The sequence below is a fragment of the Nyctibius grandis genome, chromosome 20 (assembly GCF_013368605.1).
Source record: "Nyctibius grandis isolate bNycGra1 chromosome 20, bNycGra1.pri, whole genome shotgun sequence".
NCBI lineage: Eukaryota > Metazoa > Chordata > Aves > Nyctibiiformes > Nyctibiidae > Nyctibius > Nyctibius grandis.
The window spans coordinates 1402015-1420465 of record NC_090677.1 but is presented as its reverse complement, the minus strand read 5'-3'; the positions used below and the strand labels follow the sequence as shown (position 1 = coordinate 1420465).

General features: G+C 42.6%; 1 protein-coding gene across 2 annotated transcripts in view; it reads right to left on the bottom strand.

Annotated features, from left to right (window-relative positions):
- PRKG1 (protein kinase cGMP-dependent 1) overlaps positions 1 to 18451 on the bottom strand; it is a 577366-nt gene that overhangs the window by 64831 nt on the left and 494084 nt on the right. For both annotated transcript variants that reach the window (XM_068416564.1, XM_068416565.1), the window contains 2 exons: positions 18261 to 18326; positions 9669 to 9743 (listed from right to left, as the gene is read on the bottom strand). In XM_068416564.1, coding sequence (XP_068272665.1) covers positions 9669 to 9743; positions 18261 to 18326 — 141 coding nt within the window. The remainder of the gene's footprint in view (positions 1 to 9668; positions 9744 to 18260; positions 18327 to 18451) is intronic.

Genomic DNA, 18451 nt, shown 5'->3' with positions numbered 1-18451 from the left:
GTAATACTTACAAAGCTATTTAGATAAATCTTCAGGACAGCTCAAAAGTGTGCTGGATGCCAAACGTACAGACCTCAGAAACTGTGCAAAAATGTTTTAATGCTCCCTTTGCCTCTCCGTCCCTCACGGATGCCAAAGTTGGCCAAAGCTTCTCTTTAAAGCTACCAAGACTCTGCTTAGACCAAGCTCTAAATCACCACACTGGGATTAGTATTCGCAGCAGTTGCTGGAAAAAGGATTTTGATAAATGCCAGAGGAACGGTTAATATTTCTAATGCACAGACCTCTACTTCCATCAAGTGCTACCCTGTACAACTTGAACTGCTGAGCACACAGATGCGTTCGCAGCAATGTTCTTCTGGAATGAAACTCATCACTGTCAGAAAGCTTTCTGCTGCGTTTTGATTTCATCAGTACGGGCCCTAATTTTATAAAACAAATGCAGTGGAATACTGTAGTAGCAGCTTGCTTCAAAGGCACTGATTTTTTTTTTCACTAGTGCTTCAACAAAGGCAAGCGTAGAGTCCTGCACCCAGGGAGGAATAACCCCATGCACTGGTACAGGTTGGGGGCTGATCTACTGGAGAGCAGCTCTGCAGAGAAGGACCTGGGTGTTCTGGTGGACAACAAGTTCCCCATGAGCCATCAATGTGCCCTTGGGGCCAGGAAGGCCAATGGTGTCCTGGGGTGCATTAGGAAGAGTGTGGCCAATAGGTCAAGGGAGGTTCTCCTGCCCCTCTACACAGCCCTGGTGAGGCCACATCTGGAGTAACCGTGCGCAGTTCTGGGCCCCCCAGTTCAAGACAGACAAGGAACTACTGGAGAGAGTCCAGCGGAGGGGTACAAAGATGATCAGAGGACTGGAGCATCTCTCTTATGAGGAGAGGCTGAGAGAGCTGGGTCTGTTCAGCTTGGAGAAGAGAAGACTGAGAGGGGATCTTATCAACACTTACAAATACCTTAGGGGTGGGTGTCAAGCGGATGGGGCCAGACTCTTCTCAGTGGTGCCCAGCGACAGGACAAGGGGCAATGGGCACAAGCTGAAACATGGGAAGTTCCATCTGAATACGAGGAGGAACTTCTTTACTGTGAGGGTGCCAGAGCACTGGCACAGGCTGCCCAGGGAGGGTGGGGAGTCTCCTTCTCTGGAGATATTCAAACCCACCTGGATGTGACCCTGTGCAACGTGCTCTGGGTGACCCTGCTTTGGCAGGGGGTTGGACTGGATGGTCTCCAGAGGACCCTTCCAACCCTTAACCATTCTGTGATTCTGTGATTCCATCTGACGCAGCCCATTATCATATCGAAAGGTCAAGTTAGCAAAAGGAAAGCATATAGGTTAGTACTTAAATAAAACCGCCCTGTTTTTAAAAGCTAATTTAATATATGCCTCGCAAGCGACCCAGCGCATTACACGGTGCGTTCTCTCAAGAGGAAAGCAGCCACGAAGTCTACCCGGTGCAGATATCTGCGTGAGCAAAGCGAGTCTGCAAAGCAAACAGCGATTCGGCTTCAACAAAGAAAGTCACTATTCAGCAGTCTCCACTACCTTCGCTTAGGCATATCGCCCTGCACGTTACCTTGATATGCTCTCACCTTTTAAAATGATTTCTGAGACCTGATTTCTCCGCAGCACTCACCAAGCAGGAGAAGTATTTTAATTATTTACACAGCTTCAAAGAAATGATTGCAACCTCTGCTCTTTAGAGCATTAATGAGCTTTTTTTCCCCCTTTTTGCACATCCCACGAGGTTTCCCCCCCCAAGTCTGGCACGGCAGATAGCCAAGGCAAAAGCTAGTTCCCATCTGGTCCCTAATTCAGAAAACAATTGACACAGGAGACGAAGCCAATTATTACAGCTCTCAGGCTGCCCAGCTCTTCCTAATGCTATAAGCCAGAAAATCTTTTCTCTTGCAGAAAAATTACTGATTTAAACACACCCCGTGCGTCGGCGAATTATTTCAGCCAAAGTTTTCCAAAGTTGCGGCCCAACAGAAAGTCAGGCCTTAATTAAATCATTCTCTTTAATTGGTAGCTCCTATTTTGGAACTTTTAACTCTGAAAATATCCCTTTTGGCAGGGGGAAAATCTTTCCTGGCTTATCTTATCTACATTTCTAAAAGAAAACAAGATAAAGAAATAAAAAGCATCCTTTCCTAATACACAGGGTCGTTGACTCTGGGCCCCGCACTTCAAGAAAGATGTTGAGGTGTTGGAGCGAGTCCAGAGGAGGGTGACCAAGCTGGTGAAGGGTCTGGAGGGTCTGACCTCCGAGGAACGGCTGAGGGAGCTGGGGGTGTTTAGCCTGGAGAAGAGGAGGCTCAGAGGTGACCTTAGTGCAGTCTACAACTACCTGAAGGGAGGTTGTAGTGAAGTGGGAGTCAGCCTCTTCTCCCAGGCAACTAGCGATAGGACAAGAGGACACAGCCTCAAGCTTCGTCAGGGGAGGTTCAGGTTGGACATTAGGAAGCATTTCTTCTCAGCAAGGGTCATTAGACATTGGAAGGGGCTGCCCAGGGAGGTGGTGGAGTCACCACCATCTCTGGAGGTGCTTAAGAAAAGCCTGGACATGGCACTTAGTGCCATGGTCTAGTTGACATGGTGGTGTCAGGGCAATGGTTGGACTCAATGATCCCAGAGGTCTCTTCCAACCTGGTTGATTCTGTGATTCTGTTTATTATCCACACAAAATCCACGGACTGGCTGTAGGTCAAAAATATCACGTACCAGTGTGCTTGCAGACACATCATCTGCAAAGCTTTCCCACCTTACCAAAGCAGCAATTTGCATGAAGATAAGCTGGTTTCTGCCATGGGCTGTGGTATTCTTTGGAGTTGAAGGGCCAACTCCAGCCTTAATATGTTTATGGAGAGGTTGGCCAGAACTTGCATCTTGGTGCCCACAGATCATGGAAGAGCAGATGTCTACACTACAGGTACACCAACATCTATGACCAGATCACTGCCAGCCATCCTCAGGCAAACACTGCAATTAGGTTATTAATAAAGAGCAGTCGTTATAGGCAAGGTGCATTTAAGTATCTCTTAGCCCTGATGAGGAGGGTGTTTCTGAAGCAAGTCCTCTGACGGGTCCCTCTCATGTCTCTTGAGTGGGACAAGAGGGCGAACTTATGCACCTCAAGCACTGTTTAACGTTGAATCCAGGGAATCAGACTTAAAGTACTCCAAAGGAAAACCCCACTGAAATGCAAACAGCCTACACAGCGGGTCCTTGTCACCAACCTTTTTTCTCTACACATCTGTTCCTCTGGATCTGTGCTACTTCCTAATACCTAGACCTATCCATGTGCAATAAGCTTTCAACTCCTAGAGACAATTTCAACCATTAGAATAACTCTCAAAGATGACCTCATGAAGGAAAAGAAAAGGCTGTATAGGAAGGAGACACATGCAAAGCCAGCAGTGCCCCTCTGAGAAACACCATTGAGGAGCCACACAGGACACAGAATCACAGAATCAATCAGTTTGGAAGAGCCCTCTGGGATCATCGAGTCCAACCATTGCCCTGACACCACCACGTCAACTAGACCATGGCACTAAGGGCCGTGTCCAGTCTTTTCTTAAACCCCTCCAGAGATGGTGACTCCACCACCTCCCTGGGCAGCCCCTTCCAATGGCTAATGACCCTTGCTGAGAAGAAATTCTTCCTAATGTCCAACCTCAACCTCCCCTGGCAAAGCTTGAGGCTATGAGGACACTCGAATAGTTTTTCTCTTGTAAACACGCTGGCAAGGGAGAAACCAGATGGACTGGGGGATACGGGGATTTCATCTTGCAAAACACGATACTTGGCCAGAGCTCAGGAGAAGCCTTCAACAGCAGATGGCACCTGCACACCAGCTACCAGGACACACAGGAGCAGGCTTCAGTCCAGTCACATGCGCAAGCACTTCCTTAGCACTGGCAGACAAACATTTTTCCTCCACTGGAATCTTCACAAAACCTTGTGCTAAAAGGTCCTGCAGTACCTAGTGCCGTTTTGTAAGCAGCAAATGAAAAAAGATGAGGCACCTCTGGATGAAAACTAAGTCAATGAACTGCTGGGACGCTTTGTTATGAATAAATGTAGTGAGAGAGGAGGTGTAAAATGAAAAAAGGGACGAGTCTGGCCAGTCAAATAAAAGGTTTGGATGAAGCTCTGTATTAAAACACAGCTCGAGTAAAGACAAAGGGCATTTGGGGCCAGAGCTGCCAGGCAAGGAAAAGGCATCATATACCCACACAAAGGTCCCTGCCTCCTTGAGTCTTATGAAAAGGAGACAATTTTGGCTGTGAGTACCAAGACGTTATTCCCCCAGGGCTGCAACGCAGCTGGAATAAGAAAAAATAAGCAAAAAGTGCAATCAAAATAGCCTACATCTGCAGAGAGCCTGGAGCACCAGCGTCTGGACTTCAATAGGGTATTAATTTCAAGCCCCGCTGCCACAGCAGATCAACATCAGCAGATAATTCTGGATGTGAGAGGATGAAAGGAGCGCAGGGACCCTGGTCATCAGAGCGGATACGCTCTGCTTGGCTGGGCAAAGCCCGGGCCAGCTCTCCCAGCTTGGTGGTGAGGGCCACCTTCTTGCTGTCCTTGTCTCTGTGATACGGGAGAGGCTCTCCCTTGCTACAGCCATGTCATGGAAAGCTTGCATCAAGCCAGAAACGACCTCCTCTGATGACCTCATTAATGGTTGAAGCAGTGTGTAGAGATTAACTTCAGGAGTTTCCTGGACGGGGAAGATGCCAGCACAAGGGATTTGTGTGCTTAGAGCTAACAGTGTTCGCTGAACCCTCACCTCACTTGGCACCAACAACTCCAGTAGAAACCACCTGTTTCCTCTTGGATTTATGAGAGCTGCAGCAGCAGCTCCATCTGGAAGTAGTCTACCCCTAGATGGGTCTCCTGCTTATTTAGGTATCTCCTTCATGCCCTAAATACCAACGCGGCTGGTCCTGACACTGGAACACGAGCGCCGTTCCTCTGAAACTCACGTCTTCTCAGAACGTGAACCGAATTAAATGTTTGCCTCTCTCCTTCACCTTTGTAAGGATGTTAACTATAATATTCATTAGTCAATTAATTTATTAACTTACATGAATACATCCAAGGAGTAGAAAACTAATTATATAGCCTCACTGATGACACATCGATGATTTCTGACTTAAGAGACTGAACACAAAGGATGGACATTAAGGAGAAGTGCCAATCCTAAGCTTGCAAGAACCAGGGAAAAGAGTCTCTATGTCACAGTTTAAAGCTGGGCTGGTTATTAAACCAACGGCAGATGCTCTCTATTAACCCCTTCCCTTCCCAGAAGGGGAAAGGGAGAGAGAAAAGGGAGAGAGACTTACAGGTTGGAGAGTTAAAACAGTTTTAATAAACAATAGCAATGAAAAAGAGTATAAATAATAACGGAAATAATTCAATATATACAAATAGATACAAAACCAAGATCAAGCTCCCCTGATGATGATCACATCACCACTGGCACTGCAGGGCAGGCTCCGGGAAGTCCTGGACTGGACTCAGTGACAAAGGGAACTGGATTCAGGAATGCACAGATTGGGATCGAGGGCAGGAGAAAAACAGACAGAGTCCTCTTTGGATGCCAGCCACAGAAGAAGAGAGCATGACTCGTGATCACTCAGCTTTAAACTGAGGATGATGTGTATGGGATGGAATACCTCGTTGGTTAACTGTGGGTCACCTGCCCTGTCCGTTCCTCCCTGCAAATGCGACTCTTTTACAGCCTTTCACATGTGGGCCATTAGAGACTTAGCAGTGACCTCGGTTTCTCTAGGAATAAGTCTAAGCAAGAGCCTTTCTGCACACCATTCCTACTGGTACCTCAGTGATAACTATAAAGTTCAAGCATTATCAATCCTAGAAGCGGACATTGTCTGAAAAACATGCAGTTGGCTTCAGAAAGGGCAGTTACAGAATCACAGAATCAATCAGGTTGGAAGAGACCTCTGGGATCATCGAGTCCAACCATTGCCCTGACACCACCATGGCAACTAGACCAGGGCACTAAGTGCCATGTCCAGTCTTTTCTTAAACCCCTCCAGAGATGGTGACTCCACCACCTCCCTGGGCAGCCCCTTCCAATGGCTAATGACCCTTGCTGAGAAGAAATGCTTCCTAATGTCCAACCTGAACCTCCCCTGGCCAAGCTTGAGGCTGTGTCCTTTTGTCCTATCGCTAGTTGCCCGGGAGAAGAGGCCGACTCCCACTGCGCTACAACCTCCCTTCAGGTAGTTGTAGAGGTGTCACAGAGGGGTCACGCTCCAGCATGGAGATAAAGGAAAAAACCCCACTAGGGCCACCGATTTGGTAGATATTTCTGCAATGAACTCCTGCCCATGGCCCAAGTCCTGTTTAGGAACATGAACCCTGCATTGGACGCAGTCTAAACCTATGCTTTTGCTGAACAGGAGCCTACAAATTAACAGGAATTTAATAATCGTCTTGATATGGCAGCTTTATATGAAAATATATTTGCTGCTATTTTGTAGATATTTTTATACATATCATTTCAGTTCATATTTCTTAACCGACAGCAACTGATAAGAAAACATTGAACTGTTCACATTTTGGCCCTCAACGTGGCCACCACACCAACCAAAAGCAGACTCTGACATCCTGTAATGACACCTCACAACGACATCCTTTATATTGACTCTGTGATTATGTCTGCTGAACCTTTGCACGGATCATCCTGATCCACCTGATCCATGGTGAGACACAGGTATATAGAAGATTTCCATCCATCCCAAGGCCTTTTGCCACTGCCATACAAGCACTGAGAAGGAGATGCTAGCTACAACGATGCAAAAAGAGGGAAAAAATTGGTGTAAAACCTCATCAAACTCAAACGCGCTTTATGTGCCGAGTTCTTCCCTTTCACAAACCTCCCCTCAGAAAAGATAAGCCCTTGAAGGACAATTAGCCGGAGCTAATTAACAGCTGCTTGAAAACTAATCCAGGTTACAATTTCTGCCAAGTAGACTTTTCTCCCAGAGGAGTTTTATCTTGCGAGCGATAGAAACAACAACTCTGGAGAGACAAAACTTTCTGCAGCAGATTCCAACGCATCTCGCTTTACTCTCAAAGTAACTTTGCCATTTTTCCCTCTTCTGTTCATCTTCTTGCAGCCATGCGCTTGCTCTCATGGGGTCAAGCAAACTTGAACACGGTATTTGAGTAATAAATGCCCTATCTTTTTTTTTCATGTTTCTCCATGCAGTCAGCACTGATCCCTTCTGCTTTTTCAAAGTCAAAAATCTCAATATGCAAAGGGCAATAATGAGACTCAAGTGACAGGCCTCAAGCACAAGCTTCTGGCTTTTAAGATAGAAAAGTTGCTACCAAAATTAAATCAATTCCTCCTTTTGGGGAACAATTCCTCCATCATCAAGAATCCTTCGCTTTGCCCTTCCGTTGGGATGAAATACTTGGCATTGTAAGAAAAGAAAACAAATAAAGAAGATAAAAGCTCAAAAATGTTAAGGTCAACATCAGGCCGTCGGTTCCCAAAATGAAGAGTTTATCCAAAATAGGTCCAAAATTGCAGCCTCCCGAAAGACACGTTATAAAGTGCACAAGGGATCCTGAAAGCCCTTCCCTAAAACTCACAAAACGATCCCGAAAAAGTCGCCAATCCAATCTGCGTACACAAATGTTGCCTGTGATAATAAATCACTACGTGCTGCTCTATTAATAATACAGCTTAAAATTGTAGATGTGAAAATATAAGACTATGAAATGAGGAATGGCAGATTCTATTTGCAAATTTTCCTCGGTGCTAATGGGTTGTGGTGTAACCTTATAAAAGCTTCTGCGATAATAACATCACGGTATTACTAAAACCAAAAATCCCCAGTTTCATTACCAATGTTTTCTTCCTTTTTGTTCAGATGGAAATCAATATAATCTAAATAGTAACACTAAAAAAAAAATCTAAAAAATAACAGCACGTGCCTGGGATACTTGGGACCCTCTCTCTGAAGCTGCTTAAGTTACTTTTCCAACACTTTGTAAAATGCTTTGCATAAGCTACTACTGGCATTAAAATGCCATGTTTCAGCTGGTACTGATATAAATATATATTATAATATATATTTATAATATCTAATAGCTAGTTATCTGCTGCTATAGCACTGTTTCTATTTGACTTTGCATTCTGCACCCCAAATACCTATTTTCTGGGTTGGTAAAGAGGCTGATAGCCTCCTGCCTTTTTAATTAAGTTAACAAGAATTTTCAGGGACTTAAGCATTTGAAGAAGAAAACTTATATGTTTGATTGGAGGCAGGGAAATATTATTCTAAACAAAAATGCAACCCTGGGGTGCCTTCTAGTACCTTAAAATAAAATTAAACGTGATTAAAAATGCATTTCCAATATCACTCAAAGATGATAAAAAAGAAAATGCTATCTTAATTTATGGGTACTCTGCAATATTAAGTTTCTCGGGATGCGTATTTACTTTCTGACACAAACAAAAAGTTATTTGTAATCAACTAATTAGGGCTTCTCATCTCACCACAGAAGTGTCAAATGCCTTTGTTATACACTATTTCAAACCCCTCTGGTTTAGTGACAAGTTACTACGTATAACTTAAGAGCAATCTGAAATTTAGACGGCTGCAGATCACTGATCAATGGTCACATGGAGCATTTGACTTTGAGAAAACACCGAGCCCTTCCTTTAACGTGTAATAATTAAAAAAGAAAAACAAACAGAAGAAAAGTAAAATAATTTTGGAAAAGTAAAATAATTTTCTAGAGAGCAAATTCAGCTTTCTTCTAAACTACTTTTGCTTTTGAATCATATTGGCTTATATTCAGTATCCCTCTAATCAGAACACGTTCCTCTTCAAAAGCTTTAACTGTTGGTATAGCATCAAAGTACAGACATAAAGTTTTCCTATTAAAACCAAACTGTAGATCAAGAATGAATGAAGAGTGGGGTTTTTGTGGAAATACTTTAAAATACACTACAGCTCACTGCTGGAAGGAATGAATATTTATGGTAGGCCTTCAGATGACTATATGGCTTCACACCAACGTAGCTCTAGTATTCATTCAAAAATGACAAACTCAATTTCCCATTCTCTGTCTCAGAACATGTTTTGACTTTGTGAAAATGTCTGACAGAGTCCTCTAAAGCAGCAAATCATATTCAACAACCATTTCCTTCATTACCTTTCCTTCATTACCTTCATGAGCTTCCCAGGATCTGTCATTTCTCGCCTTAAAATATTTCAAGAAAATTATTTTGTGCTAAATTTTGAAGATCCAACACTTCTATGGACTCAAATATTGTAATTAAGATGGACCTTGGGACCACTCGTCTCTTGGCACTGAGCTGAGGAGACCCATCTCCCTCTGGTCCTCTCGTATTCATGGAGAGGTCGATGATCCCTGAGGTCTCTTCCAACCTGGTTGATTCTGTGATTCTGTGTGATTCTGTGAGAGCGCCACAGAGACAGAACGATGCTCATCCAGAGGAAAATTCACAGTACGCACCTAATTCATTATTTTTTAAGCTGTTTTATACTATTGTGTTGAAAAAAAAGAGGTTTTACAAGTACAATTATGTACCATCAACAAAACCAAGGTTAAGATTTCATGCTGAACGCAACGAGCAGACACTTACTTTGCTTTTGCTTCGGCATCTTCATAGGCTTTATTGGAAACGTCATCTAGGCCGCCAATCAGGTGTTTGAAGGAGCTGTAAAAACAAAGGGGCATTTTTAGAGGAAGAGTCTCCAACCGGGAGCCAAGCGAGCCAACCCAGCTCTTTGGCAGCAACCAGGGGCCATCCCTCAACACCAGGGATGGCCATGACCAACCAAACCAGAGCCTGGGATGGGCATCCGCTGGCAAACATGGCCTCAGACGTGCTGGAGAAGGGGTGCAAATGCAATAAGCAATGCCAAGAAGACCTAAACTTTTTATCCAGCTCTTTTTGGGACTGAACCCACTGAAGTTACTACTGAAGTTTTTCCTTCCTCCAAGTTTCAGAGTGAATCTGTCAATGTGGCTGGTGAGGTGCCACCACCATAACCCTGTCCTCCAACCAGCAAACCTAGAAATCCCTCTGCTTTCAAAGTGAAGGATAATCTTTATTTCTGTATCTTAGCTTTCTCATCTTTAGAGAAACAGCAGCCACAAACACAGCAAAGAGAAGGAAAAAAAGAGAAGGAAAAGAAAGTGAGGGCAGAAAGGCAAGCAAATTGTCATAAGAGAAATTGCTTAATGACATTTAAGAGGAAATTTGGCTTTAATTGGGTTAAACCGAGTAAGACGGGGTGAAATGTTAGGAGTGCCTGATCCACTCAGTGCTGAGCTGTCTTCTGTAGGAGCCGTGAGTAGCTTGAGCAGTCCCCTAACGCTATCCTCTGTCCCAGGGGAGATACAAAGGGTATAGACGTATCGGAAAAAGAATCAGAAAATCTTTTTATATCGTGAGTGACTCAAACAAATGGACCCAATGACCATTTCATCAACTACCAAGCAATGCTCCGGAGAAAAAAAATACAACTGTAATGTCTTTGGTTGTGATATTACACAGTGTCAGAGAGTAAATAAGAAACAGAAATTGAATATTTTAGCAATTTTAATAATTGAAATAAATTAATTCCTATAACTGAAAATATTCCAGGTGAAAAGCAGAGTTCCCTACTATATATTCCCATTATTCCCAGCGTGTCTGTCACACATAGGTTTTCTTTTTCTTCAAGAAAGCAAGCACCACTTGCAAAACGAGAAAAGAGCTAGGCTAATTTGAAAGGACGAGCTGCTGCGAACTACAGTCTCTTGACTAATCTCTTGCCTTAAGGTCACAGCTTCAGAATTGAAAGTCCTGTGGTTTCTCTGGCTTCTATGTGTTCATGACACCCCTGAGGCACTAAACATAGAGCCGAAGAATAGAAATGGCTATTAAGAAGTTGAAAAAAAAATTAATTGAAAAGTTGAAAAAATAATAATAATAAAAAGTCACTGTTTAGGACCAAGTTTACAAATTTAATAAGAATGGGATGTTTAATATGGCCCTCTCTCAACAAAGACTTTTAGAATGAAAGAGAATTAATACTATTGAGCAGGTGAGGAAAATCCAGGGCAGGTTAATAAAGGTAACAGTTTGCAGACGGTTTGCATTTTTCCCCCCTCTAAATCACTTGGTTTCAGATCCCATGACATTATCTAGAATAAAAGCCACAGATGAAAACCTACTGACCGAAGAGCTCCCAACCCCAGCTCTTTGTGAAACTACAGCGACGAGCAGAAGTAATCAAGCTGATGGACTTGGGTTGAGCAGAGGGCAGCTGTGGGAAACGCAATAGCCTGCGACGTACGAGGTTAACCAGGGTGACTTCACACTCCGTTTGACCTCGAGTGTGACGAGAACTGTTGGGACCACGCTTTGCCCAAGCAGCTTAAACATGCCATAAGGTGTTAAGTGGGTACTTAAGTGTTCTGCTGCATCAAGAGATGCCTGACCCTAAGCGAGGTGCATGCGGCGAGTGGGGACATGACTTCCAGAAGACTGAAAGGAGGCTTTAATTACCTTGCTTTATGAACAGCAGCTGGAAAAAGCCGTATTTTACCCATTATTGTAATAAATACAAGGCAAGAGCTCACAGGGAGAGGTATTTATATCGGTTTGTATCTGGAGCTGCTTGCTGTAATGGGCCTTTCAACGTGGCCTTTTGCAGAACTACAATCATCACCGCTCTGGAAATATCCTCTGCCCACACAAATTCCCCGAGTTTTCCACTTTAAGTCGTAATATTTTAAATGATACAATCTAGGGAATCATGCAGCACGGGGAAAGCAACAGGAACTCATTAATGAGGAAGAGAAGGCAAAGCCCCCTTTGCTCTTGCATGGAAATTGTGTTCAGGTTTTTTAACAAGGCAGGCTATAATTTTCAGCATTAAGACGTGTTAATCATCAGAGTATCTTTTTGACCCCAAATTCCTTACTCAGCAGTGAAAATACGAAAAATCCAGCTCATTCAACACACCAAGGTTTATCTTTCTGGTGCTGAAGATGTGCCAAAGGATGAAGCCAAACCCTTGAAAGACGTCAGTGGAAGCAAAGCAAGATGTGTATGTCAGTGCTCACTTGCACCACAAACAGGTGTTTAGGCAACTAAACAAGACACTGTAATACCATAAGTCTCCTGGAACGCTATTAAGACATGACCTAGGGCTTAAAATGCAATTTAAACCAGCTAGGCTTGGTTTGCTTTCATGTGGTTCGGAAAACGTGGCAGGGTTAAACATCCCATTTTTTATTTTGGCAATGCAAATAAATCTTTGTCTGGTGAAACATTATAAGGGCAAATAAGAAAAAGTCAGTGAAAGGAGTAACAACAGTTTAATATCCTCAAGTTTTTATTAAAATATCTTAAGCAAGACTTAGGACTGGGCAAGATATTGAAGTTCACTCAAGTCACTTTTTTAGTGCCTGTCTCAACGCTGCTGAAGTACCATCTCAGTCCCAACCTCCCCAAGAATTTAATCAGAAAACTGCTCAGTTTTTTTCTCCGCACAGCCTTCTCTCTTCATTTTTTCTATTCTCTCCTCAGAACCAATTTTCTCCATGGATAAACTTCACCCCAACTGGGAAAATCAGTAAAGCAGCAAACACTAAAATCTCCAATGAAAGAGTTCAGCTCAGCTTGTCTCGGGTCAGTCATGCTAGGAAAATACTTTTTTATTTTATTTTTTCTCCCATTTCCATTGCCAAGAGGGTCGATACAGTAACCTTTCTTGACACCTCACTGCTATCCCTGTTAAAAATCAAAATCAGGCTTTCAAATACAGACAGAACTGTAAAATCCAAAGTGAAAAAATCTGAAAATACCTGAAATATTTAAAACGTTTCCTTAAAAACCCTCCATCACCTTGATACACGTAACCAAAGAAGACAATAAGCAGAAAAAACAGCATTTAGCACTCAGCATCTGCAAATACCACGTAGTTTTGTAGCACCACCAGACTCCATCAGCAGCAGCTGTACCTTGAGTTTCAGTGGCCCTTATCCTTCAGCTCTTTCTCTCTAACATTTGCATTAGGCAGTTTTGTACTCCCAGCACCGACAACATTTACCCCTGGTAAATCTCAGCACTCCAGGAAAATATGTTGATCATCAATATATTATACGGAGGAAAAAAAAATCACAGATAAATAAAATATGAACCTCAATCAACTTCAGTGTAAATATTCTTAATAATTCAGGAGAATCTATGAACATTTTCAAACACTTTTGCAGTTTCAAGAGGTATGTGTGAAAAATAAAGTTTAAAAAAGTCACACCAATTTCACTCTCGGGTTGCAACGATGATCAGAATGTTAGGAATGAGTTTGAACTTTTCCTCCTGTTTTATCTCTATCCAAAGTAGCTGCGAGGAAAAGTGTGTCTGTATGTGTTTATTCAAATTGATTTACAAAACACATGCTCAAGGTTGTCCCGCTTGTGTCTACATGATTTTTACCTGAAGATGTTTTATAGAACATTTCCTACAGGACCAATCCATCAAATCCAGCATATCGGAATTGTTAACTTTCCCCCAATCAGTCCAACTCTACTTCTGCAACAAGTCTAATAACCCCTCCAGGGAGCCTGAAAATTCACTAAGATGAGCTATGACAGGACCAAGGTTGAAACACTTTGGAGGCAACAACGTCCCGCATCTCCCACAACTAGCTTCTTGCTAGAGGATGACTTACTGCTGTATCACGGTAGGAAATACTTCACTAGCACCAGTCTCGATTTTATTTCATGTAGGGTCTTAGCAAGTCATAAACACAGAAAGCCTATGAATTGTACACAAAAAATTGCTCTTGGAATTAAAAATGAATACAAGACATCTGACAGCTAACAACTGTTATAAAATAGTAAGATGTTTACCTAGATCATACATTTATCAGAAGAAAACTGTGTTTTTGCAGTGAGTTGTCTGGCTCCCCAAGTATCCACCAAAGGCTTCTACAAACTCCTCGACACGGTGAGATGTATAGTTTTACAATTCCCATGAACAATAAGTGGATTCTGATGAACTTTCTGAGCCAATTTCCTAAGCCCCCCAGGTAGGTCTATGCTTCATGGTTGGCAGGAAGAACATCTCCTTCCCTCCAGAGAGCCCGGCTAAATCAACCTGGTCTCAGCATTAAGTTTGAGCATGGAGAAGCCACCAGCCTGCCTGGTGCTGAGATCCCTTAGCAAAGCTGTCATCCTCACTTGATCAGCCTTGTTGCCATCTCGTTTGGTTTTCCCTGGCGGGTTAGTGGAACCTCCTCTTCCAAGACATGTTGAAACTTTGAATATAAAGTGAAATTCCCTGGAAATTTTTCCTACTGATTACTAACCTTGTTGCTTTGAAATACACCTGAACAGGTAGGACTACGCTATTTTTTTCTGTCAAGATGACAATTCTTAATGTTATAGCAAATAATCTATTTGCTGTCCCATCCCTCAGCCGTGTCAACAGCACCACTCAGCTTGGTGTCATCTGCAAACGTGCTGAGGGCGCAATTGATTCCACTGCTTATGTCATTGATGAAGCTATTCAACAGTACCGGTCCCAATACGTCTGTATTGGGCGTCCCCCTGAGGGACACCACTCGTCACTGATCTCCATCTAGACATTGAGCTGTTGACCACTACTCTCTGGATGTGACCATCAAGCCAATTCCTTACCCACCAAACACTCCGTCCATCAAATCCACATCTCTCCAATTTAGAGAAAAAGGACGCTCAACTCACAGGTTGTTCATGAGCAATATTTATTCATTCACATGGGAGTGAAACCCTGCATAATCTGACATTAAACCTTAGCAAAGTCAGCTGAAATTTCTCCTACAGTTTGGTTGGAGCCAGATGATCAGCTTCATCTCACCTCCTGTGTGGTGGAGACTGCTGATGAAGCCAGAGAGCATTAAGGACCAAATCCCACCAAAATTCGTTATTCTGGTAAAGGAAGGGACCTTGAAAGGTAGTTGCAAGACGGAAAGAATGTCAACGTTGTCCTTCATAACAAATATTTTCAGGACAGTAACAAGTGGGAACAAAATGGATTAAAGTCCGTGGGACACATCAAATGCTTGCTGCACTGTAGGTCTTTTCCTTTGTTAGATCACGAATCTGCTTGTTTCTACATCACAAAAGGATGCTGAAAATCCACTGTTGCAAAACATGTCTACATAGATTTGCAAGAAACAGCTATACTAATTTTTGGGCATCTTTGGGGTGTTTCTGTGACTGTAATGGCCTTCTTGTCTCACAAGGAAATTAAAAGGCAATGCAGCACTGACATTGTGAGAGTCTGATAATTAAAGACCCATCACGTACCACCATTTGGCTTTCCTCACGGTATTTTCAATTCCCACTGCTTCACCCCTGTAGCATTTTAATGCTTTTTTTTTTTAATTTCAGAAATCATTTTAGGCAAACCATTTAATCTTTTCATGCTTAAGCAACACCCCATTGCAAACCCAACTCTCCCAAAGCTTGCTTGGTGGCCTGCCTCATCCCTATAAAGAAAGCTTCCTGTGTTATTACCCTCAAAAACCTCCAGCAACTAAACCAGCCCTACAATTGCCCATAATATGGCCAAATTCAGACAGCAGTCTTCCATCTCTCTCAGGAATTACTTGCTGTGATACCAAGCTGTGACTCTTCCAGTTCAAGCGTTAACCAGATGGGAGTACGGCAGCTGTATGAGCTGTGTGGCTCTCAGGTGTTCTGTGAAACAATTTTTGGATGTCTTGGAAGATTTTTACAAGGAAGCTGGAAGAGTTACCCTGATGACAAGATAATGCCAATGGGTAATATTAACCTCTACTGTCTGTAAGACGGAAATTCTCCAGTTTCTCAAAGAAATTGATTGACCATGAAAGGAAACGATATTTTCCCATAACTTGTTCTTTGAAATTGCAACATCAATTTTGCCAAAATGTTTCAGACCAAGACACACACAGAGCATGAAAATTGCCGCTTCAATAGTTACATCTGATGAAGCAAAGAGTTTGTCTTGTAATAGAAAATATTAGGCAACTTTAACGACACGTGTCACTCCTCCTTCTGCGCAGAACAGGTTCTGACTGCAGGTAAAGCTGACCGCCAGGCTCCATTGCTACCTTGTGTATAACTCAATGGGAACACTTACCATGACCACCATAACAAACCACATGTTGTAAGACTCTGTGTATCTGGACATAAAGAAATGCTATTTTTCCTCATTAACCGAACAGCGTCTGCACAATTTTCCAAATTTACAGAAGTCTTAGTAGATTTTCTTCATATTAAAATTAGCTTCTACAGTTATTCGCATGCCTATAAAATAAAAAGCTAAGAGAAGAGCTATGGCAAGAAAGTCAGAACTGATCAGGACACAGGACAACCTTCCTTGAACTATAAATAGTGCTACAAATAGCATCACTTTTCTTGCACTATAAATAGGATCCTTCTAAATAGCGTTACTCTGCTACTAATTGCAGAGCGTTACTAGAATCTTTCGTACAGATTAACTAGAGCTTCATCAGTTTAAATTTAACTTGTACTTCCTTACTATTTCAAGGGCATTATGAACCAAGAAAAAGGCACAAGAAACAAGTAAAGAAACAGTCTGTAAAATGATCAGCAATGACTGACTCTGCAATTTCTAGTTATTTGGGGTTTTTAATGCTCACAGTGCAAAATAAAAATATCCCTTACAGAAGTGTTCAGAAAAAAAACCATAAATTACTTGTTGCTTTCTACATCTCTGAATTAATGCTTGCTAAATTATCTAATTATGTTAATTCTTCTCTTTGCCCCACAGAATGATAAGGGATAGCGTGTCTTTTATCTACCAGGCTACCTTGCTTGTGTATGTGAAAGTAAGCCACTCAGCTGAGAGTCCTGAAGATCACCATCTGTTTTCAAGGGGTAGGCCATTTTTTTTAATTGATCATAAACAAACTAACGTATCAGAAGGATTTTTGAAGTATTATTCCCCAGGTCAGCCATTATAGAACACTAGATTTCTAGAAATGAAGGTCTCTAAGACAACTGAATACAAAACACTTGTGTCAGAGCAGGACAGAGCGTATGTAGATCATCCCTACAAGCTACTTGAGCATCTTTCATACATCTCACCAGAATAAAAGAAGGGCTTCAGAGGTCCCTCCTAACCCAGCATCTGAATTTTGACAGTGTCTTGCATCAAGACTATGTGCCCAGGGAAGAGTTCAAGGACAGAGCAACCATTTGTGATATTTGCCTTGGTACTCTCTGACACCCCTCTGAAAGTTCCTAGCCCAGAGGTAGGTTCTACATATTTAAAAAATCCAAAGAATTTATTTTCCTTTGGACCACCTGCAAACTCTTCTCGTTTTCCTACAGCTCTGTGAGTGATCCCCACGTGAAGAGCTGCCTCCTTTCAGGTTTTGCCCCCCTCCTGCAGGTTTCTTTGGGTTCTTGCACTGGAGGAGGCAGTGAAAAGTCCTACACACCTCTCTCATGGTTTCACAGACCTATACTGGAAAGCATTCCCCTGGAAGATTTGTCTGTACCTTTTGACGGTCTATGCCAGTGCTTCACTGCCCTCACAACTGGAAAATCTACCCCAAGAATCGTGCTGAATTTTCAAGGTAATACTAATGCTTTTAAAACCCATTCTCAATAATTGTAGAGAACAGTTGAATTTGCAGCACTGTTTTCTGGAGCCCAGGCATTTATTTTCTAGATTAACCCCCCCTAATTCTTTTAAGCTCCCTCTATAAGACATTATTTCGCTCTTCTGATCTACTCTAGCTCCTTGGAGCCGCAGAGCTTCAAGCAGGGCTATGTCCTTTGGACGAGGGCTCTCCATCTCCACATGGACTAGAATAACAACATCTTGCTCTAACATTTGCCAGAAGCTCGATGCTTTCCGTGACATTTTGCTGACACGAACTCAATCTGCGTCCCACTGTAATGCCTGGAGCCGTTTCCACAGTAATGGTCTCTCCCCAGTTCTTCCCATTTTGTCTTTCGGTGCTTCTCAATTGTCTGCATTCGTCACTATTGACTTTTGTCTTATTGATTTAGGGGGACCTTCCCTCTACTTCATCAAGGACACATAGATACTGTGACTGTATTACTCAAAATTAAATGACCTCTCTGGAGAAGATCATCAAAGGCTCTAGTTAAAAACTGTAAAAAGGTGTGAACTGGAGATACACCCCACCCCAAGGCAGAAAAATGTTGTACTTACTCTCTGTCTATGACCAGACAAGTCACCGCTTCAGCCGCAATGACGTTGGCTGTTCTGACATCCTCCCTGAAAGAAGAAAAACACATTTCTTAAGTAAGCTGTATTATTTTCACGACAATCTTTTGATTTCCAAACATATTGCATCCTTAAAGCGCTTCAAGAGTAAATTCCTGGGTTTCACAGCTTTTTCC